The sequence below is a fragment of the Acartia tonsa genome, chromosome 4 (assembly GCF_053477335.1).
Source record: "Acartia tonsa isolate MP-2025a chromosome 4, ASM5347733v1, whole genome shotgun sequence".
In the NCBI taxonomy this organism is placed as follows: Eukaryota; Metazoa; Arthropoda; class Copepoda; order Calanoida; family Acartiidae; genus Acartia; species Acartia tonsa.
The window spans coordinates 10273691-10299565 of record NC_137263.1 but is presented as its reverse complement, the minus strand read 5'-3'; the positions used below and the strand labels follow the sequence as shown (position 1 = coordinate 10299565).

General features: G+C 31.3%; 1 protein-coding gene across 2 annotated transcripts in view; it reads right to left on the bottom strand.

Moving 5' to 3' along the window:
* LOC145316003 (diuretic hormone receptor-like) overlaps positions 1 to 25875 on the bottom strand; it is a 115868-nt gene that overhangs the window by 47132 nt on the left and 42861 nt on the right. Inside the window, exons 2-5 of one of the 2 annotated variants that reach the window (XM_080156263.1) lie at positions 23358 to 23446; positions 18002 to 18074; positions 17067 to 17120; positions 3617 to 3721 (exon numbers count right to left, since the gene is read on the bottom strand). In XM_080156263.1, coding sequence (XP_080012389.1) covers positions 3617 to 3721; positions 17067 to 17120; positions 18002 to 18074; positions 23358 to 23446 — 321 coding nt within the window. The remainder of the gene's footprint in view (positions 1 to 3616; positions 3722 to 17066; positions 17121 to 18001; positions 18075 to 23357; positions 23447 to 25875) is intronic. The other variant, XM_080156264.1, reaches the window with a different exon arrangement.

Sequence of the window (25875 nt, the reverse complement as noted above, 5' to 3'; positions counted from 1 at the left end):
ACATAAATATTAGTGTATATTAGTCTACTAGTGACCCCTCCCCCCCCTCCCACATTTTATTACAAAATAGCTTAAAACCACCACAAGGATCAGTAATTATGTTCTTTAAAGAGCAGGACATAATCGGTCCAGGTTACCGAAATCTTAATCTTCATACGGACAGACAGACGAACAATCATCATACTACTTTATAGTAAAGATGTACTGTTTAGGTATAATTATATAATTAAAGCAAGGCTACGTATGGAGAAACATTATTAATTTAAAAACAAGTTCTATTTTTACCATAAATAGTGCATAAAAAAGAAAGCAATAATAATATGGATTAAAAAGAATTAAAAAATCTTTTTCTGAAGTTTGGAAGCCAAGGCAAAGTGAATAGGATTTTAGCTTTTAATTCAGGTTTTAACTACAATGTAAAACCTGAAAACCCTTTAAAAAAAGAATCATTCAGAATTACCATGAATAAAAACTCACAGATTAGAAGAATCTAAGCTATGATTAATACTTTTGCGGTTTACAGAAATATTTCTCAAAGAAGGTGTATCAACTTTTTCACTTTTTATTTAAGATAGCTAGCCGGCTCTTTTAGTAAGTAGTAGATGTAAAATTTTTCATAGAATTCAGATATGCAATCGTTTTTTTTGTAGACCTCTTATTTTTTAAGTAATTTAAGTTTTAAAAAAAATAATTAAGTCGGTTTTAAGGTACTAAAACGCAACAAAATAAAAGAAGAAAATAGCCAGTATGAACAAAAATAGTAAGATCTTTAATTTGACACCTTACTTTTAAAATTCTGTTGAGTAATTATTGAAAAAATCAATTTTTTTAATCTCGGTTTAATAAAAACTTTAAACCTAAATATTTTATCAAACAGACATAAAAAATATGGGTTCATATATACCTTTAGAATCAGAAAAATATTACGAATCCATTCTAAGCGAAATTGAAAAAGTTTTAAAAAATTGTAATAAAAAATAAAAAAAATAAAAAGTTTATTTTAAGAATTGTAACTACTAAACTAGCCAATCACAAATCGCGAAAATTGACGAATCGCGAAGCTTAACCTATAAAGTTAACCAATAGAATTACCAAAAAAAAAGGAGAACGTTCATACAATAGATACCACAATAAATATAGTGATATTACAGAACATGTAAAGAATGAAAAATTATGAACAAATATGCATCAGTCTGTTTATAAACTTCAAAACAATGCAGTTAAAAATACATTATTGTTTCTTGTGTTTAAAAAATATCTGCTACATTGCATTGTCTTTTGTTTAGGTTTTGTTCAGGTTTTATTCAAGCTAACCCTTTAAAGCCGAAAATTATGATTCTTAAAATAAACTTATATTTTTTATTTTAGTTTTATAAAAGTTTTTCAATTTTGCTTAGACTGGATTCGTATTATTTTTCTCATTCTAAAAGTATATATGAACACATACTTTTTATGCTTGTGAGAGGATATTTTTAATTTCAAAGTTTTGATTAATCCAAGGTTAACAAAATAGATTTTTTCAATAATTACTTAACAGAATTTTAAAAGTAAGGTGTCAAATTAAAGATCTTAATATTTTTGTTCATACTGGCCATTTTCTTCTTTTATTTTGTTGCGTTTTAGTACCTTAAAACCGACTTAATTATTTTTTTTTAAAAACTTAAATTACTTAAAAAATAAGAGGTCTACAAAAAAACCGATTGCATATCTGAATTCTATGAAAAATTTTACATCTACTACTTACTAAAAGAGCCGGCTAGCTATCTTAAATAAAAAGTGAAAAAGTTGATACAACTTCTTTAGAACAATTTTGTTGACTGTTTGTTTGTGTAATATGATCCAGAGCAGACAAATTTTAAGAATATTTGTTACAGAAAGTAGTAAAGACCGCAAGCAAAATAAACAAGGATGCCAACAGCTAGAAAGGCAAATATTTGAATCTGAAATAATATTAACGTTTAGAATGAATAAAAAATTTTTTTATGGAAAACTTAAATTTTAATTGTGAAGGTTATTAAAAAAGGAGACATTTAGATGTGATGACTTAAAATTTTTTGAAGATGTATTTTTAAAAAAGTTTTTTATAAAATATCCTTAAATATAAAAAGTCAGGGATCTATAACAGTTTAAATTTAGGGCGGCTCAAATGCGTTTTTTTGACTCTCTGCCGCCTGTAAACTGTCTAAAAATCATAAAAATGCAGCTCGCAGCCAAAATCTAATTGATAGCGTCTGTCTTTTGTATTCTTTGTTTGGGATAAAGGTTATTAAAAAATCTAGTTTTTTTTCAATAACAAAAATCATTTCATATAACATAAAATCTATTTATGCATAAAAATGTAATAAATAAGCTCAATAATCGTACTCTTTTTTTGTGCCTTTTTTGTTTGTGTTGTGTAGTTAAAAGTTAGAATCAAATTAGCCTCATTAACCAAACTTTTTTTTTTGCAAAAACTGATGGGACAACGAGTGCTCATACGATGCTGAAACAAATAATTTGCAAAAAACTAGATTTTGAAAGCCAAAATGTTGAATATTAAATTCGTTGTTATTTTATATTTTTACTGTTCTGTCGTATGATAATTTTGGATGTTGTTTGTCATCCTTGTTAATGCAAATAATTATGAAATGCCCTTTTCAAAATGTTTTTTTTTTAATTTTGAAATTTAACAAGTACAATTATACTCTATTTAGCTCAGCATTAGAACTCGATGAAAAAAGAACAGTAACTGTTACTTAAAACCCCCAGAAAATTGATTAAAATTAAGCTAGATAGTACTGAAGAATTAAATAAACTGAAAAAGGAAAAAAACATTGTAAACTAAAGTATTTTTAAATTATGACGTAAGAATAAACGGCCATTTACAAGTTATGCAGTAGCTGCGCTATTCAAAATAAGCAATAACCATATTAATAATATGTGTATTTATTAAAATATATGTTTAATCCACGCATTTATGAACGTTGCTGTCTTGTTATTCTGTATGAACACAGGTGATGGATCAGAAAAAATGCGATGCATTAAAGTAAGAATAGATTACAACATTTCCTCTGATAAGAACAAAACTTTACTAATTATTTATATTCCACATGAGAGTAAAACAAATTTGATTGTCTGATCTGAGAAAGTTTATCCATTAGGATCTGGTCGCAGCTTTTAAGAAGTTTTGGTCTTGGGGTTGCTTTATAATTAGCCTATTTTAGGATACCATTGGTTACTTTGAACAGTTAGTGATGCATTTCGGTACATGCAGACATATATATTTATATTACCAAGGATGATAACATCCATAAGAAGCGAAGCACAAATGGACAAACGAAAAAGTACATTATAGAGCAGACAAAAATGTAAAGACTCGACTAGACTAAAAGTTGTAATTGTCTATCTTCAATAGCAGTGGATAAAATCACATTTCCCCCATACTGACTGCCTGATTGGCAGACAGACAAAGTAAAATATAAAGTAGCTCCGCTACTTATAATGTGTCTTATTATCTCTAGATGATAACTTTGAAATCGAAGGGAATTTCGTCCTTACGAGGTAAGGTAAGACGCAACGTATAAACATATATTCATCAAGAAACTTTGTTAACTAAAACTATGTAGTGATGACTTACTTGAAATAGATGCAAATAGAAAATGCAATGAGAACAGCGACAAGACTGAGCGTGTGCCCACAGAAGTAAATCATTGTGAGAGCGTGAGAATTTGTTGTCGTCGTCCTGAACAAAAAATACATTTAAAATACACACAAAAAAATTTAATCAGGTTTTAGAATTTAAAACTTCAGCTTTTAATGTTAAAATATTTTAGAATCAGCATTCCTAAATATTGCAAGATGAATTGTGTTACATTTTATGTAAGAATTAACCTTGTCAATAGATATATATTTATCTAAATAAACTAGAAATAGGAAAATTTTCAACAATAACATCCTTTACAATAAATTTCATATATTGTTAAAAGTATGTAGCATATTATACAAATTAGATTAGAATTGATGCTTTACAAACTATTAATGTACTATAATATAATAAACCAAACCAAACAAGTTATTTAGATTTCATTAATCGAGAGTCCTTGGTAAAATTTATATTTTCCTTCAAACGCACAAATAACAAAATAAAAAAACTAAATTTGGGTTAGGTTATTTAACTTATTGGACTATGTTTAATATGGAAAAATAGGGAACTCGTGCAAAGTTTTATTGGGGAACATTAATGCCAATAGGAGCAATATACGTAGACAGAATGTAGCGGGACAAAGTGTCTCAGAAATCAGCCATGTGACGTCATAAAAATGAGGGATTATCCATCTCTTTTTTAGGGGTTTTATTTCCCACTTCTCCTCTCATCTCCCTCATTTTTATGACGTCACATGTTTGATTTTTGTGACTTTTTGTCCCGCTATGACAGAATGCTTGTTTGTGCGTCTATTTTCTTAAGATCTAACTAATCTCCGTTATGGTTCTTCAAAACGGTCTAATAGGTACTAGGAAGGCATTTAAAAATATATTTTAAGGGTGGATGATAACTTTAAATAAAAATTTATTTATCTCAACCCAACTCCACAAATTTTGTTTTATTTACAAAAACTTTCAGTCCTTTTTGGGACAAAGCCTCACATCCTTTTATATAAAGTAGTAAGGTTTTTTTAGTCTGTATATTGGTGCATCAATTTAAGAAAGCTTCAAATATGTCCCATAGTAGTTTAGGCTTTTTTATTTTCAGGGTCAAGTTTCAGAATTTAGCTAATTTTGGGGGGGTTTAAGCTATTTTTCTCTTCGATCCCTACTCCTTCGAAAACAGAGCCCCTAGATGCAAGGGGCGAAACTGCTAGTTGCAAAATAAAATACCAAAAATACGTCGTTGAAAGTAATGAGTTTATCCAAATGAAATTACCAGATCACCATTTCTCCAATAAAAATACCTTAATCTAATTCCACTTCTTTCCATTTCATCTAGAAATGTAAAATAAATCAAATTGATGTAATAAATTGAATCTTTGGTCACAAATTCCCAAATCTTTATAAGTTGATGATAGCTCATTTTCAAGGAGTTAAGACAAACTTTAATGGTATATAATTGTTATAATATGATTGCCCGTAAATTTAGGTTTGGTTAAACTGCCTGGTTATTCTATTATTGAAAGCATACAACTCCATATCATTTTATTGCCAAAAAGTCAGTGGGTTCATTTAATCAATAATAAGAATACCAAAACCTTAAATTATAATTTTATCATATTTCATAAGAAAGATAAGTATACCAAATTATACTTGATAGATATACCTACCTACAGGGGCGTCCAAGCTTTTTATTTTGGGGGGGGTAAAATGGCGCGCGAAGCGCGCCGCAAATTTTTTTTACCCCCCCCAAAATTTTTACCCCGGGGGTAAAATTTGCTTGGGGGGGGGGGTAAATACCCCCCCTGAAACCTGTTGGCAGGGGTAAATTTAGTTTACCCCCTCAAAATTTACCCCCGGGGTAAAATTTTTGGGGGGGGTAATTTAAATTTTATTAAATATATAGTATTAAAAATGCGCGCGAAGCGCGCAAAATTTTTTTTTATTAGAGATTTTTTATTTTGGGGGGGGGTATTTACCCCCCCAAAATTGTTTGGGGGGGGTAAATACCCCCTCCTAAATAGTTGGGGGTGCCTACGGCACCCCCAGGGTAAATTTTAAATGGGGGGAGTAAAATGAAAAAAATTTTGGGGTTGCCTACGGCACCCCCAAAATCGTTAAGGGAGGGTAATCGCCCCATTACCCCCCCCCTTGGACGCCTATGCTTACCTAACCGCAATTCAAAATTTTATCATGATATATGCATACCCAAATTTCTATTATTTTTCCTTATTTAAAAGTAACATATTTGTCAGTTTGTGAGTCTGAATGCATTTTTATTGAAAGATCTCAATAACTGCAAGGTCCTGGAAAGGTTTCCCAACATTTGGCTATACTGTAAATAACTTGTTTCTTAAACATCATTGGCAGCTGTAACCAACAACTTAATTTATTTAAAAAAAATATTTTTTAATTTCAGTTGATTTTTGGGGGCAACGCTTCGTAGTAAGGACGATCTTTTCATTTACCCCCAAATATTATTTGAGATATATTTCACTTATTGGCTATACCTTACTCCTGCCTAATTGGGCATCTCTAAGTTAAAAATTTAATACACATATTACTGTAAGCTAGACTTAAACAAAACATTTGATAAACAAATAAAATATGAATAAGATGAACACAGTAATAATGTCTGACTGATTATGACGTAACAAAAAAAATTAGCCAATGAGAGGCCGTTATTGACCAATGGTAAAATTTATAGTGGCCTCTCATTGGCTAATTTTTTTTGTTACGTCATAATCAGTCTGACACTATTACTGTGTTCGAATAAGATAATCAAAGTGATTTCAAAAAGAAAAAAATTGCCGTGTCAAAATTTTTGCACAAATATTTCGAATTTAAAGTTTGCAATTTCCAGCAAACTGATGCAAATTGTACATGAGCAAAATTGAAAATATAGACCAAATGATTTTGTGACAGGCTGTGCAAAAAATTTTGCGCTCACGGTGTGGGTCAGTTTAGTTTGATTTATTATTTGCTAGATTTTCTAATAATGCACGTCACACTCTGAACTACCCTGTCAATATTTTTTCAATATAAGACTATTGTCATTGGAATAATTTTATGTCAATAATATGTCAGTCATGACAACCTTTTAAAATATCATATAGTAATCTATAATACAAAGTAGAACGATGTCTGTCCGTCTGTCTGTCTGTCCGTCCGTCCCTTGAGATCTCGGTAACCACTGAACCGATCAGATTCTACTCTTCAGGGAATATACCTACTGGTCCTGTGGTGGTTTTAGGCTATTTTCTTGGAGGGTGGGACACCCCCAACCCCCCCTAAACACAAAAAATACCCCACCCATTTTTTTTGTTTTTTTTTGTAGAAGATTTCCTTGATCCTTTTATGATTTCGCCAAAAATATTTTTTTTATCACCTCTTGGGGCAAAGCCCCTTGAGGCTAGGGGCGAAGCCGCTAGTATAATAATAATGTAATTAGAATTAATGCAAGTTGATAAACTTTCAGATAGGATAAAATGTCTAATATGGTATAATTGAAGTTAATATCATAATATAACGTTAAGTTCATAATGTGTCATTAATGACTACTTTTTTCACATGATTTATTGTCGTCTTAACCAATCGATTAGGCCACATTTATTTATTGTACTATAGTCAATATGAATAGTCATTCATTACATAAGCGGATGGCTGATAAAATGACAACTTTTTGTAATGCTGTGTTGTCGAATGGAAAATCAGTGTTTGATAATTTTTCAGCCATGAAAATGAAAAGGGTCACGATAACCACTAAACTGATATGGTTCTTCTTTACGGCGAAGCTTTCTATAGGTCCGGAGATGATTTGAGGCTGCTTTATTTTAAAAATAAGTTTGGGTATGGTTTTAGGCTATTTTTCTGCTCTTCCTTATTCCTTCGTATAGAGAGCCCCGAGCAGCCACTAGTATGTAATATAGAAGACACAAAGTCGTTAAAAAAGGGGCGGACATAATATGCCAACCATAAACCTTTTTTTTATGCCTAATTGTTTAGGTCATTACTATGCTTTTTATTTGACAGGGATGTTTGTGCAAAAATGAATGAAGCAAAAAGAAAGATAATTATAGAATAACGACCTATCATAAAATAAAACAAAAAATAATTAACCAAACAGGGAAAATTATTTATAACATTCTAGTTGCATGTTGCATGTATATGTTACTTTTATATTGGTACTGAAATATTAATATTTCAAGCTTTAGATAGTTGTGAAAAAAAGCATTCTAGGAGAATAATGAAAGAAAAATATCAAATTTTGGATTAGAAGCTTAAACTAATCTAAAATATTTAACAATACATATCTATTTTTACTGAGCGATATGCTAAATCAAATCTTTGACAAAGATATGGGAATTTTTCAAGGTTGGAGGGTAAGCTTGTCTCACAAATTTCGTGAACATCACCCTTCTACACACCCATGCTTTTTTTATTGTATTTATTTTACCCAATATGATTTATTAACCCAACACCCAAATGTATTTTTTTAATATTCATGCATTTATAATCATATAAAACTAAATGTCGTTTGAAATGTTTCTGTAAAACCTGGTAATTTCTGGTAATTGTCTTGTCTGAAAGTTAAGATAGACGACTGAATTTTAGTGCGGGAGTTTTCCTTAGCAGTTAAGATCCTCTTATTCCTTAAGTCTGACATTATTGATATATAACAAAAAGAAAATTAAATAAAAAATTGAACTTGGCATCTGGAAAAATATAATGAATCTACGCAATATTTCAATAATTTTTTTTTATTTGTGTGCTTTGCTACTTATGGATGTTGTTATCCTTGTTTTTATCTATTGGTTAAGTTTGTAAATCCATTAGAATCAAAGTTAATGATTTTAAATCCCATTACTAACTTTCTAATTGAATCCAACCCAAACATAAATATTAAATAAAGGATTTTTAAGAAAATTAGATTTTATTTTTATTGATTAGAATATTCCTTAAATCAATTTATTCTATATGTTTTGATTATTATTAATTGGGGACCTGCAGAATCATCTTATAGATATCAGCTGATAATTATGTCAGTTTCTTCAAGACTAGAAACTTGTGGAGTTTCCTCTAGAATTTCCTATATAGGGCTCCCCCAGTAATTTTCATATTAAGATAATAAAATTCGACATTTTTTTTGAGGGGGGGGGGGAGGAGAAGGGTTGACCTATCCTCACGCACAAAATCTTAAAGCCTGCTAAGTAAATATCAAAGAGCCATCGGTCACCCCATGCACGAAATGTTACAGGACATGCACAAAGTCATGAATATCATCATAAATTACTGCTTGTAAAACAGTATTCTCTTTTGATACTTGTAATCGTCAGGACGAATTTTCTAAGGTGAAGAGCATAGGCCTTACCAAAAAATAATGAAATTTTAATTGGAGATTTTTTCTACTTTTTCTTATTTCATGTTGATTATATGCTGAATTTAGTCATGAACAAACTAATTTTAATCCAAAATCTTATTTAATTGTTAATTATCAAATTCCTAATAAAAGAAAGTAATATTGAGTGTAAAAATGCAAAAGCAATTGAAAATTTTTGTAAAATGTAGAGAAAGTTTGAAAATCTGCGATGCATATTAGATTAGGAGAAGAAGAATCAGGTGAGAGCTAGGATCATTTTACTTATTTTCTTCAAGTTGTATGATTCAACAAAAATTCGTCTTCTCTAAATTATTTCATCTAACACACACAGATGTTAATTGACTATTTAGATATAGAAAATAATTTAGGGTGTTGAAAGCCACTGAAAGGATACCTTTAAAAAAAAAAAAAAAATGGGTCAGCTATAAAAGGAAGGATTTCTCAGTTTAAAAGGAATAACTTCTAAACCTCGCCCCCTGCTTTAGCTAAAAATTGCGCATGGATTGAACAATTTATGATAAATTTTCTTGTAGGAGCTAAAAAATTATGGAGTCATATTAATGATATAAATATGCACAGCAAAGAATGAAATTAAGAAATAAAGTCAACAATGCACGCACTTTTTAAGTTTATTATCAAACAAAACAACAGTTTTTTCTTCAAAAACAGCATTTTCTAATGTACTTTTGTTAATACTGTTCTAGAGAATATCAATTGCAAGTATTTGATCTGTGGTTTTGTGAGAGCGACTTAAAGTTTTTAGTAGTGCCATAAATTATGCAAATGATTTCATCTCTCAAGTAATAGTTGAGCTTTTAACAAAATTGTGCACCACGTAGCTACTCTACTATATAGCCCTCATGTTGTAGAATAGCTACTCTACCACACAGTCCTTGTGTTGTAACACAGCTACTCTATAACACAGTCCTTGTGTTGTAGCACAGCTATTCTAACACACAACTCTTGTGTTGTAGCACAGCTACTCTACCACACAGTCCTTGTGTTGTAACACAGCTACTCTATAACACAGTCCTTGTGTTGTAGCACAGCTACTCTAACACACAACTCTCGTGTTGTAGAATAGCTACTCTACCACACAGTCCTTGTGTTGTAACACAGCTTTTCTATAACACAGTCCTTGTGTTGTAGCACAGCTACTCTACCACACAGTCCTTGTGTTGTAGCACAGCTACTCTACCACACAGTCCTTGTGTTGCAACACAGCTACTCTATAACACAGTCCTTGTGTTGTAGCACAGCTACTCTAATTTACAACTCTTGTGTTGTAGCATATCACAAGAGTTGTGTGTTAGAGTAACACAATGACTGTGTGGTAGAGTAACACAGCTACTCTACCACACAGTCCTTGTGTTGCAGCACAGCTACTCTACCACACAGTCCTTTTTTTGTAGCACAGCTACTCTACCACACAGTCCTTGTGTTGTAACACAGCTACTCTATAACACAGTCCTTGTGTTGTAGCACAGCTACTATATCACACAACTCTTGTGTTGTAGCACAGCTACTCTACCACACAGTCCTTGTGTTGTAACACAGCTACTCTATAACACAGTCCTTGTGTTGTAGCACAGCTACTCTACCACCCAGTCCTTGTGCTGTAACACAGCTTCTCTACCACACAGTCCTTGTGTTGTAGCACAGCTACTCTACCACACAGTCCTTGTGTTGTAACAAAGCTACTCTACCACACAGTCCTTGTGTTGTAGCACAGCTACTCTACCACACAGCTCTTGTGTTGTAGCACAGCTACTCTACCACACAGCTCTTGTGTTGTAGCACAGCTACTCTACCACACAGCCCTTGTGTTGTAGCACAGCTACTCTAACACACGGTTCTTATGCTGTAGCACAGCTACTCTACCACACAGTTCTTGTGTTGTAGTACGGCTACTCTACCACACAGTCCTTGTGTTGTAGCACAGCTACTCTACCACACAGATCTTGTGTTGTAGCACAGCTACTCTACCACACAGTCCTTGTGTTGTAGTACGGCTACTCTACCACACAGTCCTTGTGTAGAAGCACAGCTACTCTCCCACACAGTCCTTGTGATGTAGCACAGCTAATTTACCACACAGTCCTTGTGATGTAGCACAGCTAATTTACCACACAGTCCTTGTGTTGTAGCATAGCTACTTTACTACACAGCCATTGTGTTGTAGCACAGCTACTCTACAACACAGCCTAATTTTTAACATTTGACACCTTTCTTTAAATAAATCTTTATTATTAGCTAGAGGCGTGCATGAGAGGTGTTGACACCCATCTGAAAAAATAAATTAGGGAGACAAGTACTGCTACCTACTTGTAAAGTGCACAAACCCCTCTCAAATCTATAGAGCATCTTTGCTTTAGGTATCTATAAAGCCATACAAACAAATAAAAATGTCCTAATAAGGCTCTGTGAATAACCCAAGTTAGTTTTTCATTTGAATTTTTGATTTGATTTCTTGAAACTTGAATAAAAAATATCAAATTTCTTGAACACACGAAGGGAAAATAATTTTTAATGGAAGTAATTTCAATGTTATTAGGTTTACTATGCACTTTTCTCTAAACACAGTTCTTTCATTAATCTTTTTTCAATAACTCAAAAACTGTTTTACATATTTTGTTATTACCTTTTTTTTTACAAAAATCTTTGAATTTGCAAACACTATTATTATTAATATAGCTCTATACGTACGGAAAATGATAACAAAATAGATATTAATTCTCTACATTTATATGTACTAGCGGATGCGCCCATAGCATCTATGGGCTCTGTATTCAAAAGGGTAATTAAGAAGATGGTAGAAAAAATGGCTTAAAACCATCCTGAGTCTTCAATCTAATATATAAATTAGCCTAAAAGCACCCAGGGACAAATGTAAAGCCTCCCTAAGGTAGAGAACTAAATCGGATCAGAAGTAATAAAAAACTTAGGCTTCAAACAAGAAAAATCTTACTACTTTTATAATAGTATAATTACTTAGTATCATGTAATTCTGTAATTCATATATGTATTTTATGGCAATAAGGAAAATATTAATTAACATTTATAGAACCAAAAGAATTAACCCGTTTGCAAAGGCTGTATTTTTTTCTAGTTTCCATGTTCATGCCTTTTATAAATAGAATAATTATTTCTATATACAGTAAGATATATAAGTTGGAAAGAATTTTAGTGTTAGAGGGAGATTTGAAATCTGCATAAAATTATAAGAATTTTTTATAAAATTAATTTTTTGTACAGGGTCATTCAAGAGAAATGATTTTTTTAAAAACTTAATTATGCATAGAAAATAAAACTATTTTGTAAAATGCTTAATATATTTGGAAAACCTATTATGAGACATTTATGTTTTAAATATCTAAAAATGATTATTTCAACAAATTATGCCCTAAAAACCGGGTTTTCCAAAGGCCTTTTTTTCGAATATTTATGGATTTAAAGGGTGTGCAAAAAATACACAGATCTTTAAAATTCAAACTGCTTAGCTTGTGTTAATAGTAGAAAAATATTGCGCATACCGTTAGATTCATTATAAGCTCTAGTTTTTGAAAATATAATTACCGTTTTGGGGCTTTTTGTAGTTTAGGAGCTACGTTGAAAAAAGTGAGAAAAAGGTTGGAAAGTTTTAATCAATTGGAACATTTTATCACGTAGCTCTTATACAATACGTAGCACATAAATGGTTTTTATATATTAAAAAACTAGAGCTTATGACGATTCTAACGATATGCATAACATTATTCTACTATTAACACAAGCTGCGCAATTTTAATTTAAAAAAGTTGCACATTTTTTTTACAACCTTTAAATTAGTAAATCTTCGAGAAAAAAAGGCCTTTGGAAAAACTGGTTTTTAGGGCATAATTTGTTGAAATAATCATTTTTAAATATTTGAAACATAAATGTCCCATAATAGGTTTTCCAAATATATAAAGCATTTTACAAAATAGTTTTATTTTCTATGCATAATTAAGTTTTTTAAAAAATCATTTCTCTTGAATGACCCTGTATAATTTTTATCTAAAAGCGGAAATACAATTTAAGTTACTTAGTTTTGACATCTGTGATTGGTGGATTGAAAACTATCTGCGCTCTGATTGGAGAGGCTTAAGTGTTGTACATCCAACCAATTAGAGCACAGGTAGTTTTCAATCCACCTATCAGGGATGTCAAAATTAATTAACTTAAATTGTATTTTCGCTTTTAGATAAAGAATTATACAAAAAACGAATTTTATAAAAAATCCTTAAAATTTTAGGCCGATTTCAAATCTCCCTCTAACATTAAGATTCTTTCCAACTTATATATCTAAATATACAGCATTCTAAATTTTCTTGGCTTTCTTGGCTAATGCTAATATTCATAATAACCTGAGCTTCATTTATGTTGTCTTTTGGTCGTCTGACCTGATTTTAGTTTTATTGCTAGTTTTGACATTTGGGGACATTTATGGAAATATTTTTCCTTGTTATTATATCTGTTGTTAAACAAAATGTAAATGCGGAATAAATACACTATACAGGGTGACGCAAATATTTGGTCCCATTGTAAAACTAAAAGAATTGATGTAATAGGTGTTATCATACTAATTTAGACTTGTCTAAACTAATCAAAGTTAAAAAAAATATGCCTCCTAAAAGATAAGGAGGGTTCTTGAGTCCATAGAAACTTTTAAAATTTGAATAAATCATCTTTCAATAGTTTTTAAAAATTAGATAATTTGTGTTGGACACTCTGCATTTATTGTTTGTTTTCTCCTCTACACAATAAAATAAAATGCAAATTGGATTTATTAAAATGCATGTACAGCATAAAACAATATATTATGCATTCTTTATACTTTCTAAGTAAATCGAAGGGCTAAGAACAATGTTGGTTACCCTCAATGGCGCGAAAACCTCAAATTTGTTTGAGTTTATCTATATATTTTTTTTTTTTGGGGGGGGGGTGGAGGTTGATCACCCTTTTTATTAAAAAAAATAATCTTATTTTTTGTCCGTATGTCTCTTGTTTATGCTGTAAATGCTGTGTAAAATACTAGCGGCTACGCTCTAGAGGCCTCTAGGGGCCTTGAGGTAGGAGAAGGTAAGGGTTAAAATTCCTCCTAAAATGGAAGTTTTAGAAAGAAAAAGTTTCGGCTATTAAGTCATACAGTGGTATTTCTTTATCAGAGGTGATTTCTTTTTAGAGGGTGATACCCTCCCTTAAAATAGTTATAAACCTGCTCAGGCGTCTATTAGAGGAATTGTAATTGGTACAAACTCATACACACACAGAACCTGTTACTTTATTAAAAGTACTAGTGGCTTCGCCCCTAGACTCTAGGTGCAGTAGGGGCTCCCAAACCCTCTTACTTGTTTTTGTTTACAAAAGAAAGGGGAGGGGTAATATTATTTGGGGGGTATGTTAGTGTCTCATTCCCCAAGAGAATAGCTTAAAACCACCACAGGACCAGTAGGTATATTCCCTGAAGAGTAGAACCCAATAGGTTGAGCAGTTACCGAGATCTTAAGCATCAGACAGACACACATCGTTCTACTTATTATAAATCTTTAGATTTTTGTGTGTAATGGATACAAAAGGATATCACCATCCCTGTTGGTAATTTCTATTAATAACAAATGAATATTAAGATAAAATTGTTTTTCTCCAAGAATTCTAAAATATTGTGGCAGAAGAATAACATGTTGAAAGCGTGAAAATAGATGTACTCCATTACAAACAAGGATTTATGGAAGAATTCTTTTTCCTCAAAATGCATTTCTTATTAAATAGAAACAGATCTTTATATTTATATACTTTTCAAGCTTTTTTCTCTACCAAAATATTCATTCATTTGTTTTGGAGAAAAATTTGAATTTATGATGTATTTTTGAAATAATGGTTAGGTTAGTTTTACTGTTTAAAACTTATCATTAACAAAACAATGTTGTAATCAGGGGCTGTTATTCAGCAAATTAATTCCATTGGAAATTGCTAAAAATTTGTTGTAAACTTGTTATGTGCTATAACTAACAGGAAATGGGTAAGAAGCTGGGGAGGGGATTAGAAGGAAGTGGGTTGTGGGAAAATTTTCACTTTTTTTTAGTTTTTTAGAATACTGGTCCCTTGTTCTTGGTTATAATTGAAATCTTGTCATCCAATGAAATATTTATCTGCCTGAATGAGGACATTTAACTTTGTTAACATTGCAATTTAAATTCATGCTAAAATTGCTTTTTTACCATAGGCAAGGGTAAACAAAATCAAGCTCGAAATTATCTATTAATCTAAATGTTAAATCTAAATTGTTAAAACTTTGCTATTTTCCCCTCCAGTGCAAAATACAGAAGACTTGAAATTCAATACTATTTGCTTCTATCAGCGTATCCCTCTTTTTTTTGCACAAAATTGCCGTTTTCAGTTTGCTTTGTTTGTTCTTTTTCTGGTATTTGAAGACCACTTACATTGCAGTGGTTTTTACAAAATAACCAACCATTGTTGTGAATAGACATTACATTTAAAAAAATAATTAAAAAAATTAAATGAAAGAATAATTATGTTTTGATAAGTCAAAGCTTTTTGTTCTCACTATATTTTACAAAAAAATATAAATAACTTGCTTATGCAAAATTAATATTGGGTCTTCATTAGTGATTCTTTCTTCAATCTAGTTGTTCCACTCTTATCCTATACAGACTTTGGCTCAGGATACAGGTTAGGGATAGACCCTACAACCCCACCCTGCTCACCCCGTAAAATTAATTACTGTTTGAATTCTGAGGTAAAAGACTGTCTGTCTGTGTGGAGCAAACGATCTCGCTAACATCTAGATCTTGATTTACAGTGAAGATTATTACAGGTCCAGTAAAACTATTTTACGTTACCTCCATCCTCAAAAAAGAAATCACCCCTGGAAAAAATAACTGCCAACTTTTGAAATTTTCTTTTTAATGTAATTTCGTTTTAGATTTCAAATTCAAAGTCGAAGGTCGAGACCTCTAAGGGCGTAGCCGCTAGTTGTATTAAAGGAGATGAGGTTTTTTTTTATATATTATTCTGTTTGAAATATTGCAAAATAATAGCCTAAAACCTGATCAATTTCAATTAAAATGGCGCATACTGTTTGAACACTCTTACTCTCGAGTTCTTGAGAGTGGGAACCACAAACAATCAACAGTAGCAGTAAAGAAAGAATCAACTATAAATATATAATATGCCATCAAATAATATTGAATTTTAATAAAAATATTACCATTTTGTAAAAATAATTATCTTTAAATCATTGGTAGTTTTTAAATAAAAAGAACTTTTCTATAATTAGGGTCTGTCTATAAGTCACTACAATTACAATTATTAGTTTTTAGGTGAAACAAAAAAGTTTAAGGTTTTTTAAGGTAGGCTAGGTGATTTTACATTTGTAAAGCATTTTTTTGTATGCAGTTACACTCACTGGACTAAGGCCTTCATAATCAGGGAACATTTTATAGGATCTATTTACAATTTATTCTCGATAATTTTGTTTCATTTTAATAGGTTTAAAGGGACATGTAATTGGTTATTCTTTATTTATATACAAACATAAGAAATCTATATTTAATTCCATACAAATATAAAGGTACCATAAAAGAAAAAATAATACAATCTTCAAAAAAATCTTATCATTAAGACCATAGACGTCCATAGGAAGGGGGGGGGGGGGTAAAGGAGTGTTTACCCCTCATTTTACCCCCTCAAAAAAAAGAATGGACGTCCTTGAATTTAAAAAATTGTAATAATTGACTGGCGAAAAAATATGGTAGAATTAGAATATCAGTTTTTCTTGAGGTGCCATATCTCTAGCTAGTCTAGTTTAAATCCCGCTAATTTTAAAAGTTCATAAAATAATTAATTAACCCAGGTTAATCACAAAATACATTAATTTAAACTTTAAAATAAAGACACAAACAATCTTTAGGGTTAAAAAAGAACAATTTAATTTAAATAAATATCCCATAACTGAATGGAGGAAAAAAACAACTAAACGAATGTTTATATTACATTTATTTATGGTTTAGCTTTTACTTACTCTTCTTGGCAATTTTGATAATCCCCACCACACACCAGATGGTCGTTCGTACTTCTACAGCAAAAATTTGGCATTTATACAAATTTTGAAAAATTGCATTTTTAAGATTAGTGTGAAAAAAACAATGTTTTTTTGCATAAATACCAAAATCATAAGTTGTCAAAAAATACGAAAGTGGAAAAAATAATTAACAAAATATTTGTTTACTCCAAATCATATTTACTATCACAAATAAGGCTGAATTTAAAACAGGTTGGCTTCTATTTTTGGGGCTACTAAAGCAAACCTTAATGAAATTCAATAAAATTCAAAATGTTGAACAAAATAGAAAGTAGTGTAAGCATTAAGTTTGTCTTGAAATGCATTGTAACAAACAGTCCATTCCATGCCAATCTATTTATTATTCAACTTCTCAATGATATGATAATGATATAAGAGAAGAAAGTAAATGTAATTAATAATAATATTTGTGTGAGTCTAAACCAAAACTCTATGAGTCTATACTTCAATCCACTTTTTAAATTCGTGAAAATCCTTATTACATTTACTCATAAAGATGATTTGTAATTACTTAAATGCTATATAACAACATAAATAATGAATATAATAGTTAGAAAAATGTGATAGAAAGAAATGATCCAAGATTCCAGGATTATTCAAAATTTATAAAGTATTTATCCTTTTCTTTCAAGAGCTTGAACAACTAACTATAAAATACTATTATGAAACAGAGGGGGTACAATGGACTGTAAATGAGTAAGATTGGTTTGGGAATGTATTCTACAAAGTAAAAATGACCGAAATTTCCCACCAATAGTATTATAATTGTGAGGGGTGGATTGATTTACCATCCATTGTACTAACCCTGTATTTGTTACATAATTTCTAGTTTATCAAGCTCTTTGCCGTATGTTTTAAAAATGGTATATACTCACAATGGTTTGCAGTTGGAGTAATCAGATTTGTTTGACCAGGAGGCATCATCGTAGCACTCCAGAGTTGCGTTCACTAAAACAAAAAAAAATATTACTGCTTGGCAACTTAACTTTTTAAGAAGTCAACAAATATTGATTTCGTTTAACTTGAGAAAATTTATAAAAGGCAAAAAATTTTTTCAAGGATAATTTTTTGATTCACAGTGAACAGTTCTAATAAGTAATTAAAAAAAAAGTTGCTTTAATAGGTAAGATTATGAACATGAAGAGGTAATGCCTTAGAAGTCTTCCTGCAAAAAATACTTAACTCAACATGATCAAAAACCTTATTTGTTTTAGTTTTCTTTTAAGTACCAATTCTCTTTAAAAAGCAGTGGGAAGTTGTAGACAATTTATGACTAAAGAATTTAAAGAGTCATGGATACGAGATTGGAATCTTTTCACTGACGAGTCATGACGCCTACTTGCTTTCTAATACCTTCTTTTAGGGTGCTATACTTGTACTTTTAGTTCTTAAGGAGTATTTAAAATGTAGGATATTGATAAATTAGTAGATTGATGCAATACTCCTATCCCCCTTTGTGGGATAGCTGTCTATCTTGGGCTGTATTTATCGCAGAGGGTAATTGTATACCCCCTTCATTTTACTTTGTAGGCATACCATTTTGTCTAGTTATTTGTTAATATTTATTTATAGAAGCCTAATGCATATTTAATGTTGGTTCTTCCTACTGCTAAATTTCAGTTCTAATTTAAAATTTGAATAAATTGTATTCATGATATCATATATGGAAATATGTACATATACTTTTTGGTTGTGTGTGTTCACTTCCACATTTTTTTAACATTATAAAATAATCAGACCGCATATTATTACAGCTCAAAACTGCCCGATTTTCTTCTATTTACTCTTATAATCAAACACCCCCTCCCCCATTTCTATTTTAATTATTTGCGATCAAAAATCACTTTGTAGATATGACAGTAAGCGGAAGTAAATGCTAACCTATTAAATTCAAATCCAAAAACACAACTTTTAGGTAGATGGTGTATTTGTATATTTTTTTGTAAGAAAGGGTGAAATATTAACTTTTAAGTTAACTTAACTTAAGCTTTGTAGTTTAGTGAACCTAATAAGAAAATAACGGAAAATTGTTCTTAAAGTAGAAATTTAAAGAAATACTACAATAAAGGAATAGTTATTTCTCGTATCGTATTATAAACGGCTTTCCGCGGATATAGAATGTACAATTATAAGATTAAAACTAGTTTTTTTAGCCCCGTGGTGCCGAAGGCACCGGCTAAAAAAACTAGTTTTAATCTTATGATTGTACATTTCTATATTCGTAGAAAACTGGATATAATACGATGCTAGACATCAGTGGCGTGCGAAGCACTTTGTCTAGGGGGGGGCATTTTGAAGATTTTGTAAAATTTTGCCCCCCCCTAAATTAAAGTGCCCCGGGGGGGCACTTTGCTTTAGGGGGGGGCATTTTGATTATATATACTAATTTTAAATAAGGGCGTTTTAAGGGGTGGGATTATTTGATTATGGGCCTCCTAGTCCTTATCCCTTCTTTCCCATCCCTTCCCCCATCCCTATTTCCCATTTATATCCCCCACCTCTTCCCCCCCCCCATCTCTTCTCCCCACCCTGCAATGACCGAAGGGAAGGGAGCTAGAAAGCATCTTCGAAAAAATAGTACAGAAGATAAATTAACCAAATTTTTTTCTTCAAATATGCAGGGAGGGAGGGGTTTTTGGGCTATTTATTACACTAGTCCCCAATATTTCATAGCAGAAACCATTTGGAAGGGCGCGAAGCTCAAATTTTTTTCTTGAAATATGCAGGGAGGGAGGGGTTTTTGGGCTATTTATTACACTAGTCCCCAATATTTCATAGCAGAAACCATTTGGAAGGGCGCGAAGCGCAAATTTTTTTCTTAAAATATGCAGGGAGGGAGGGGTTTTTGGGCTATTTATTACACTAGTCCCCAATATTTCATAGCAGAAACCATTTGGAAGGGCGCGAAGCGCAAATTTTTTTCTTGAAATATGCAGGGAGGGAGGGGTTTTTGGGCTATTTATTACACTAGTCCCCAATATTTCATATAAAATTTTCTTATTCGTTGGCTCAACAACTTTGGGGACTTTAATGGAATTTTGATTGGTTGGTTAATTAAGTCGAGTTTCCATACATTTCATCCACTAATTGTAATCTATATAAGGGGTAATTTTGTGTATCATCATTGGGGATGTACAAAATTTCTTTGGTATAAAGTTTATATTATACAAAATAAAATACTTCCTATAACCTGGTTTGTTATGTTCAGTGAAAAAAGATTATAACCTAATTTCTACACTAATTTAAAAATTTGGTAAGGTTAAATGAATAGTAACTGTCTGTTTGGCGCGAAGCGCCAAAATTTTTTTTTTGGAGTATTTCTTGATCTTTTTTTTTGGAAACTGGGATAGTTTTGCTTTTTGTAGGGTAGGGGGCAAAAAGGGGCATTTTTGTTGACCAGGGGGGGGCAAAATGGGGCATTTTTTAACATTTAGGGGGGGGCAGGGGGGGCGGTTGCTAGGGGGGGGGGCAGGGGGGGGCGTTTTGGTCGCTAGGGGGGGGCGATCGCCCCAAATGCCCCCTTCGGTTCGCACGCCACTGCTAGACATAGTTTTTTCGTATTCATGAGAACCGGTTCCTATCCACCGGATTCAAATGAATACGAGAAAAATATTTATAACCATATTAGATTTAATTATGTAAAGTATATAGTTTAAGAAAACAAGCTGCAACTACTGGATTGTTGGACCAGGTAAATTAGAATTTTTTTTTTGCTTTAAACAGGTTTTATCTTGATTTTTGTTTAAGATCATAAATAACTATTTTTCACACATAGCCCATAAGTTTTCTCTCTTAATGCTTAATTTAATTTTGTGTCCTGTTGCGCTAATGTGTGTCGTCCTTTAGAATTAGTGGCTTCGACCCCTGCTCTAAACGCTTAGATATAATCTAAGTCCCTCTCTGGTTAAAAAATTTTAGAATTTGTATTTTTTTGCGGGCCTATGAAAATATGATTTTTTGAGACAAAAATGATCACCAAAAATTGAAAATATTTTTCTACAATCAAAGCTTTTCTATAATTAGGATAGGTCCGTATTTTCAAACGAAAGCTAACTTAGGCATTGTTCTATTGATCGAAAACATGGAATGATGAGTTCAACAGCGAAGTATTCAAGCAATTTTGCAACAAATATATATACAATTCTGTTCAGGTGGTATAAATTTGTATTCTATTTATAAATTTTTGACACTCTAACAAGTGTTAATGTTCCTTTGTCCTTCCATTTCAGAGCTTCGTTTATACTACCGTTCTTAATTTAGATATCTTTTAAGAATGTTGTCATCCTTTTTCTACACATTTTTTCGGTCTATAAACATTCAAACCCTTTATGTTGTTGTTGTATTTAATGGAATACGTGGCCAATTAGAGGTCACTGATTTTGTCATATTGTTAGAAATTTAAAATTACGTTGATAAGATTAGTTATTTGCACCACATTCACCAAAATTCTCAAATCTCTAAACAAGGTCCAAGAATTTATTTAGAAATTTAAAGAATGCCTCGTAGGGATTATATCTACCTATCTTTCTCTATACTAAGTATGTGAGTAAGTAAGACTGTCTCAATTTAAGCAATTTAAATTATTGATTAAATAGCAAAATGATCAAAAACGTTTCGAACAAAAAAAAATAACATCTTAGGCCAGATAAGTTTCATCAAATTAAAATTCCAAAATTTACCGGCGTTACTTTCGCCGCCGGTAAGGAATTTGATTTTTGGCTTACCCAGGGAGGGAGGGGACATTAGATTATGAATTTCGCTGGTACTCAAAGTCTTAAAACCACTTTATCTTTTTAATTGACTCAGAAACTTTGGGTACTCATACTGAATTTTGATTGGTAGAAGAATTTACAATTATATTATTTTCAGTCAGGCTATAATGTTTAGCCAAAGTTTAGTTTATATAGAAGAATGTAGAATTCAGTTATTTCTAGCCAGGCTACTAAATGTTTAGTTTATATAGAAGAATGTACAATGCAGTTATTTCTAGCCAGCCTACTTAAATTTTATTTTATATAGAAGAATGTACAATGCAGTTATTTCTAACCAGGCTACTAAATGTTTAGTTTGTATAGAAGAATGTGCAATGCAGTTATTTCTAGCCAGCCTACTTAATACTTAAATTCTATTTTATGTAGAAGAATGTACAATGCAGTTATTTCTAACCAGGCTACTTAATGTTTAGTTTACATAGAAGAATGTACAATGCAGTTATTTCTAACCAGGCTACTTAATGTTTAGTTTACATAGAAGAATGTACAATGCAGTTATTTCTAACCAGGCTACTAAATGTTTAGTTTATATAGAAGAACGTACAATGCAGTTATTTCCAGCCAGCCTACTTAAATTTTATTTTATATAGAAGAATGTACAATGCAGTTATTTCTAACCAGGCTACTAAATGTTTAGTTTACATAGAAGAATGTACAATGCAGTTGTTTCTAGCCAGCCTACTTAAATTTTATTTTATGTAGAAGAATGTACAATGCAGTTATTTCTAACCAGGCTACTAAATGTTTAGTTTACATAGAAGAATGTACAATTCAGTTATTTCTAACCAGGCTACTAAATGTTTAGTTTACATAGAAGAATGTACAATTCAGTTATTTCTAACCAGGCTACTAAATGTTTAGTTTACATAGAAGAATGTACAATGCAGTTATTTCTAGCCAGCCTACTTAAATTTTATTTTATATGGAAGAATGTAAAATTCCGTTATTTCTAACCAGGCTACTAAATGTTTAGTTTACATAGAAGAATGTACAATGCAGTTGACATTTCTCATCTTGGAATCTGGCTCAAGTAGACAAGGTGTCCAACAAACTTTTAACGAAATATTAACAAAGTTAATATTTTGTACTTTTTTTTTAACATGATTAATTGTTTAGGGTGAAGTTATTAGCAACAGACTTATACTTATGATAAAGGTGGTTGGCTAAGATAAATATCTTTTCCTAAATTTGATGTAGTTCTTTTTTTCAACAATCTTCCTATACTCTATACATATAAATCTTACTCTATGCAGGCGGATTTTAAACTTACTATAAACACTAATCTAAGGGGGTATAGATGGGAAATATTAATAGTGTTCCATTTTAGATTCTGACCACAAGCAAAACATAGCCATACATCAACAACGTAATGTTTAAAGTAATTGAAGAGATAACCGTAACCTTAAGCCAACAGACATACCATAATTATAGAAAATACCATAACTTATATAAATCTTACTTGAAGTATCATATAATTGTCCGTGAAGTTCTGCCATACATGGTATGGATGCAATCTGACCCGCAGGTGTAGCTGGCCAACACGAAGCTCTGGAAAAAAATCAATTATTAGCATGGTTTTAACATCAGAATAGGAAGCAAAATTATTTTCTTCTAAATTTTTAATTAAGACACTTTACTATTGGAACCTAAAACATTAAGTTTTATTTTAAATGAAACTTTAATTTTGTTTGTGCAATTAGAGTATTTTACATGGTCCTATATCTTGCAATGAATGATCTAACCTCCTTCCCTGCCATGAACACACACATTCATATAATTTTGTATGCAGTAATGCACAATTTTGTACTTTGACTTCAGCAAGGTATTTGATACACTAATTCAACAGAAAAATGTATTATTACATTTTGCTAAGTACAGAGCTTCATTATAAAGGCTTTGTCCCTAGCCTTTATGGGTTTTAATCACAAGAGGGGGAATGGTGGGAGTTCTCTAAAATTTGACTTTTTCCATAACATCTTTTTTATGTGGGTTGCAAATTAGACTTAAAACTGCTTAAAGGAACCCTGCAAGAAATATACCACATTAACTACTGAAAGACTGCCACGAGTAGACCCAATACCCAAAATTTTAAGCCTCCAGCTTCAATATCAAAGAAGTTATAGACATTTCAAAATGATATTTTTAGTACAATGAAAATTTTGAAAGTTTTTCATTGCCAATAATACAAATTTTATTATTAAAATACGCCGCCTAGAAAGAAAATTATAAGCTTATTTTTGGCCGAAACTTAGGATGCCAGTAACTGTTAACATTTTTACAATAAAAATACCCTTCTTTATAGTCAAAATCATTCAAAAAAGTTCGCGCTAAGTCCGCTGAACAACCAATCACAGCTGAGCATTTGTAATACTTTTGTTAGTTTCATTTTCCCCACTATGATTTTACACTTACAAATGTAATTTAAACCTAATTCTTTAAAGAGATTTTGACTATGAAAAGGGGTGTTTTTATTGTAAAAATATTATCAGTTACTGGCAGCCTAAGTTTCTGACAAAAAAAGCTTTTAATATTGCTTCTAGACGACATTATTTAATGTTAAAATTTCTATCATAAGCAATGAAAATCTTTCAAAATTTTCATTGTACTAAAAAAAATATTTTGAAATGTCTGTAACTTTTTTGTTATTGAAGCTGGGAGGCTTCAAATTTTGAGTATGGGGTCTACTCGTGGCAGACTTTCAGCAATTAAAGCGGTGCATTTCTTGCTGGGTTCCTTTAAGTCCAATAATCTTTATGAACATAAAAGCATATTCGTTTACACACAATTAGCTTACGATTTTATGAGACAGAAAAAAAGAATCAAATTATTTTAAAAGTTTAAAAAAATAAATGTTCCAAATGAATTGTGCAGCATAATAAAAATTGTTGTAAGTAGAATTGCAGAAGAAGAAAGATATATTGAGCTGGGGAGAGAGATTTAGGTTTTATCACATGATTAGACGGATTAGTTTTACTACAACAAATCAGGAACAAGAGATAATGCATCTGGAGAAAAATATTTTACGCCATTTTTTGGCGTGATCTTTGACAGTGCAAAAATTTCGACGTTTCCTCACAAAATGCTAGTTGGGCAAGAACTTCCCCTTATAGAATATAGTGGTAGTTTTTCTTTTGTCAATTCATTATTTTAGGTCAGGTAAGTTAGGTTATATTGGATACAGGGTAACTACACAGGGTTAGAGCACTGGAGGTATAGGCCACGCAGGTTTATAAATGAGGAATGGGAAGGCCGTCAATGCCTGATAGACACTTGTTGAAATCGTTACTGCAACGAAAATATTGCATAAGAAAATGTTGAAAATATTTTTTAAGGGGGGTGGTTGGATGAGTTAGTAATAAAACTCCCTCCTCCTCCTTAACTTTTTTTCAGGATGCTAATGACTAAATTTGTCAGAGAGAGGAGGGGTAAAATCTAATTTATAAAATGTTTTTTTTTTCAGATTAGCTATCCCCTTGTCCCTGTAACAAATAGCTTCACTTCTATGCAACTTAATCCAACATTTTCATTTCCATCCACAAAAAAATAATGCGAAATGACAATAAAATTAAATTCTATTGGTTTAAAAAAAAAATTGTCCTTGTAATTTTGATTTCATACAAGATCTCGGGAATGGAAAATTTGTCTGAACTTTAACTTAGATGCGTTTTAGTCTATTTTCGGATCTAACACGTTTGAGACAGAAATGATTCAACTGCACAATTTAATAATTTTATGTAGCAATAAAAAGTTTAATGACCCTAAATTAATCTTTTCATTAATCTAGGATTTGAATTCATTTAATTAAAACAAGAAAGCCAATCTAAATAAGGGGAAAATGCTAAATTAAACAAGGATGACAACATCCATAAAAGCGAAGCTCTGAAACGGTAGGACAAACGGACATTAACACTTGTATAATGTCAGAACTGAATAATCAGAATGCGAATGTATAAGAGTCAAAGAAAATTTGTTAGTTA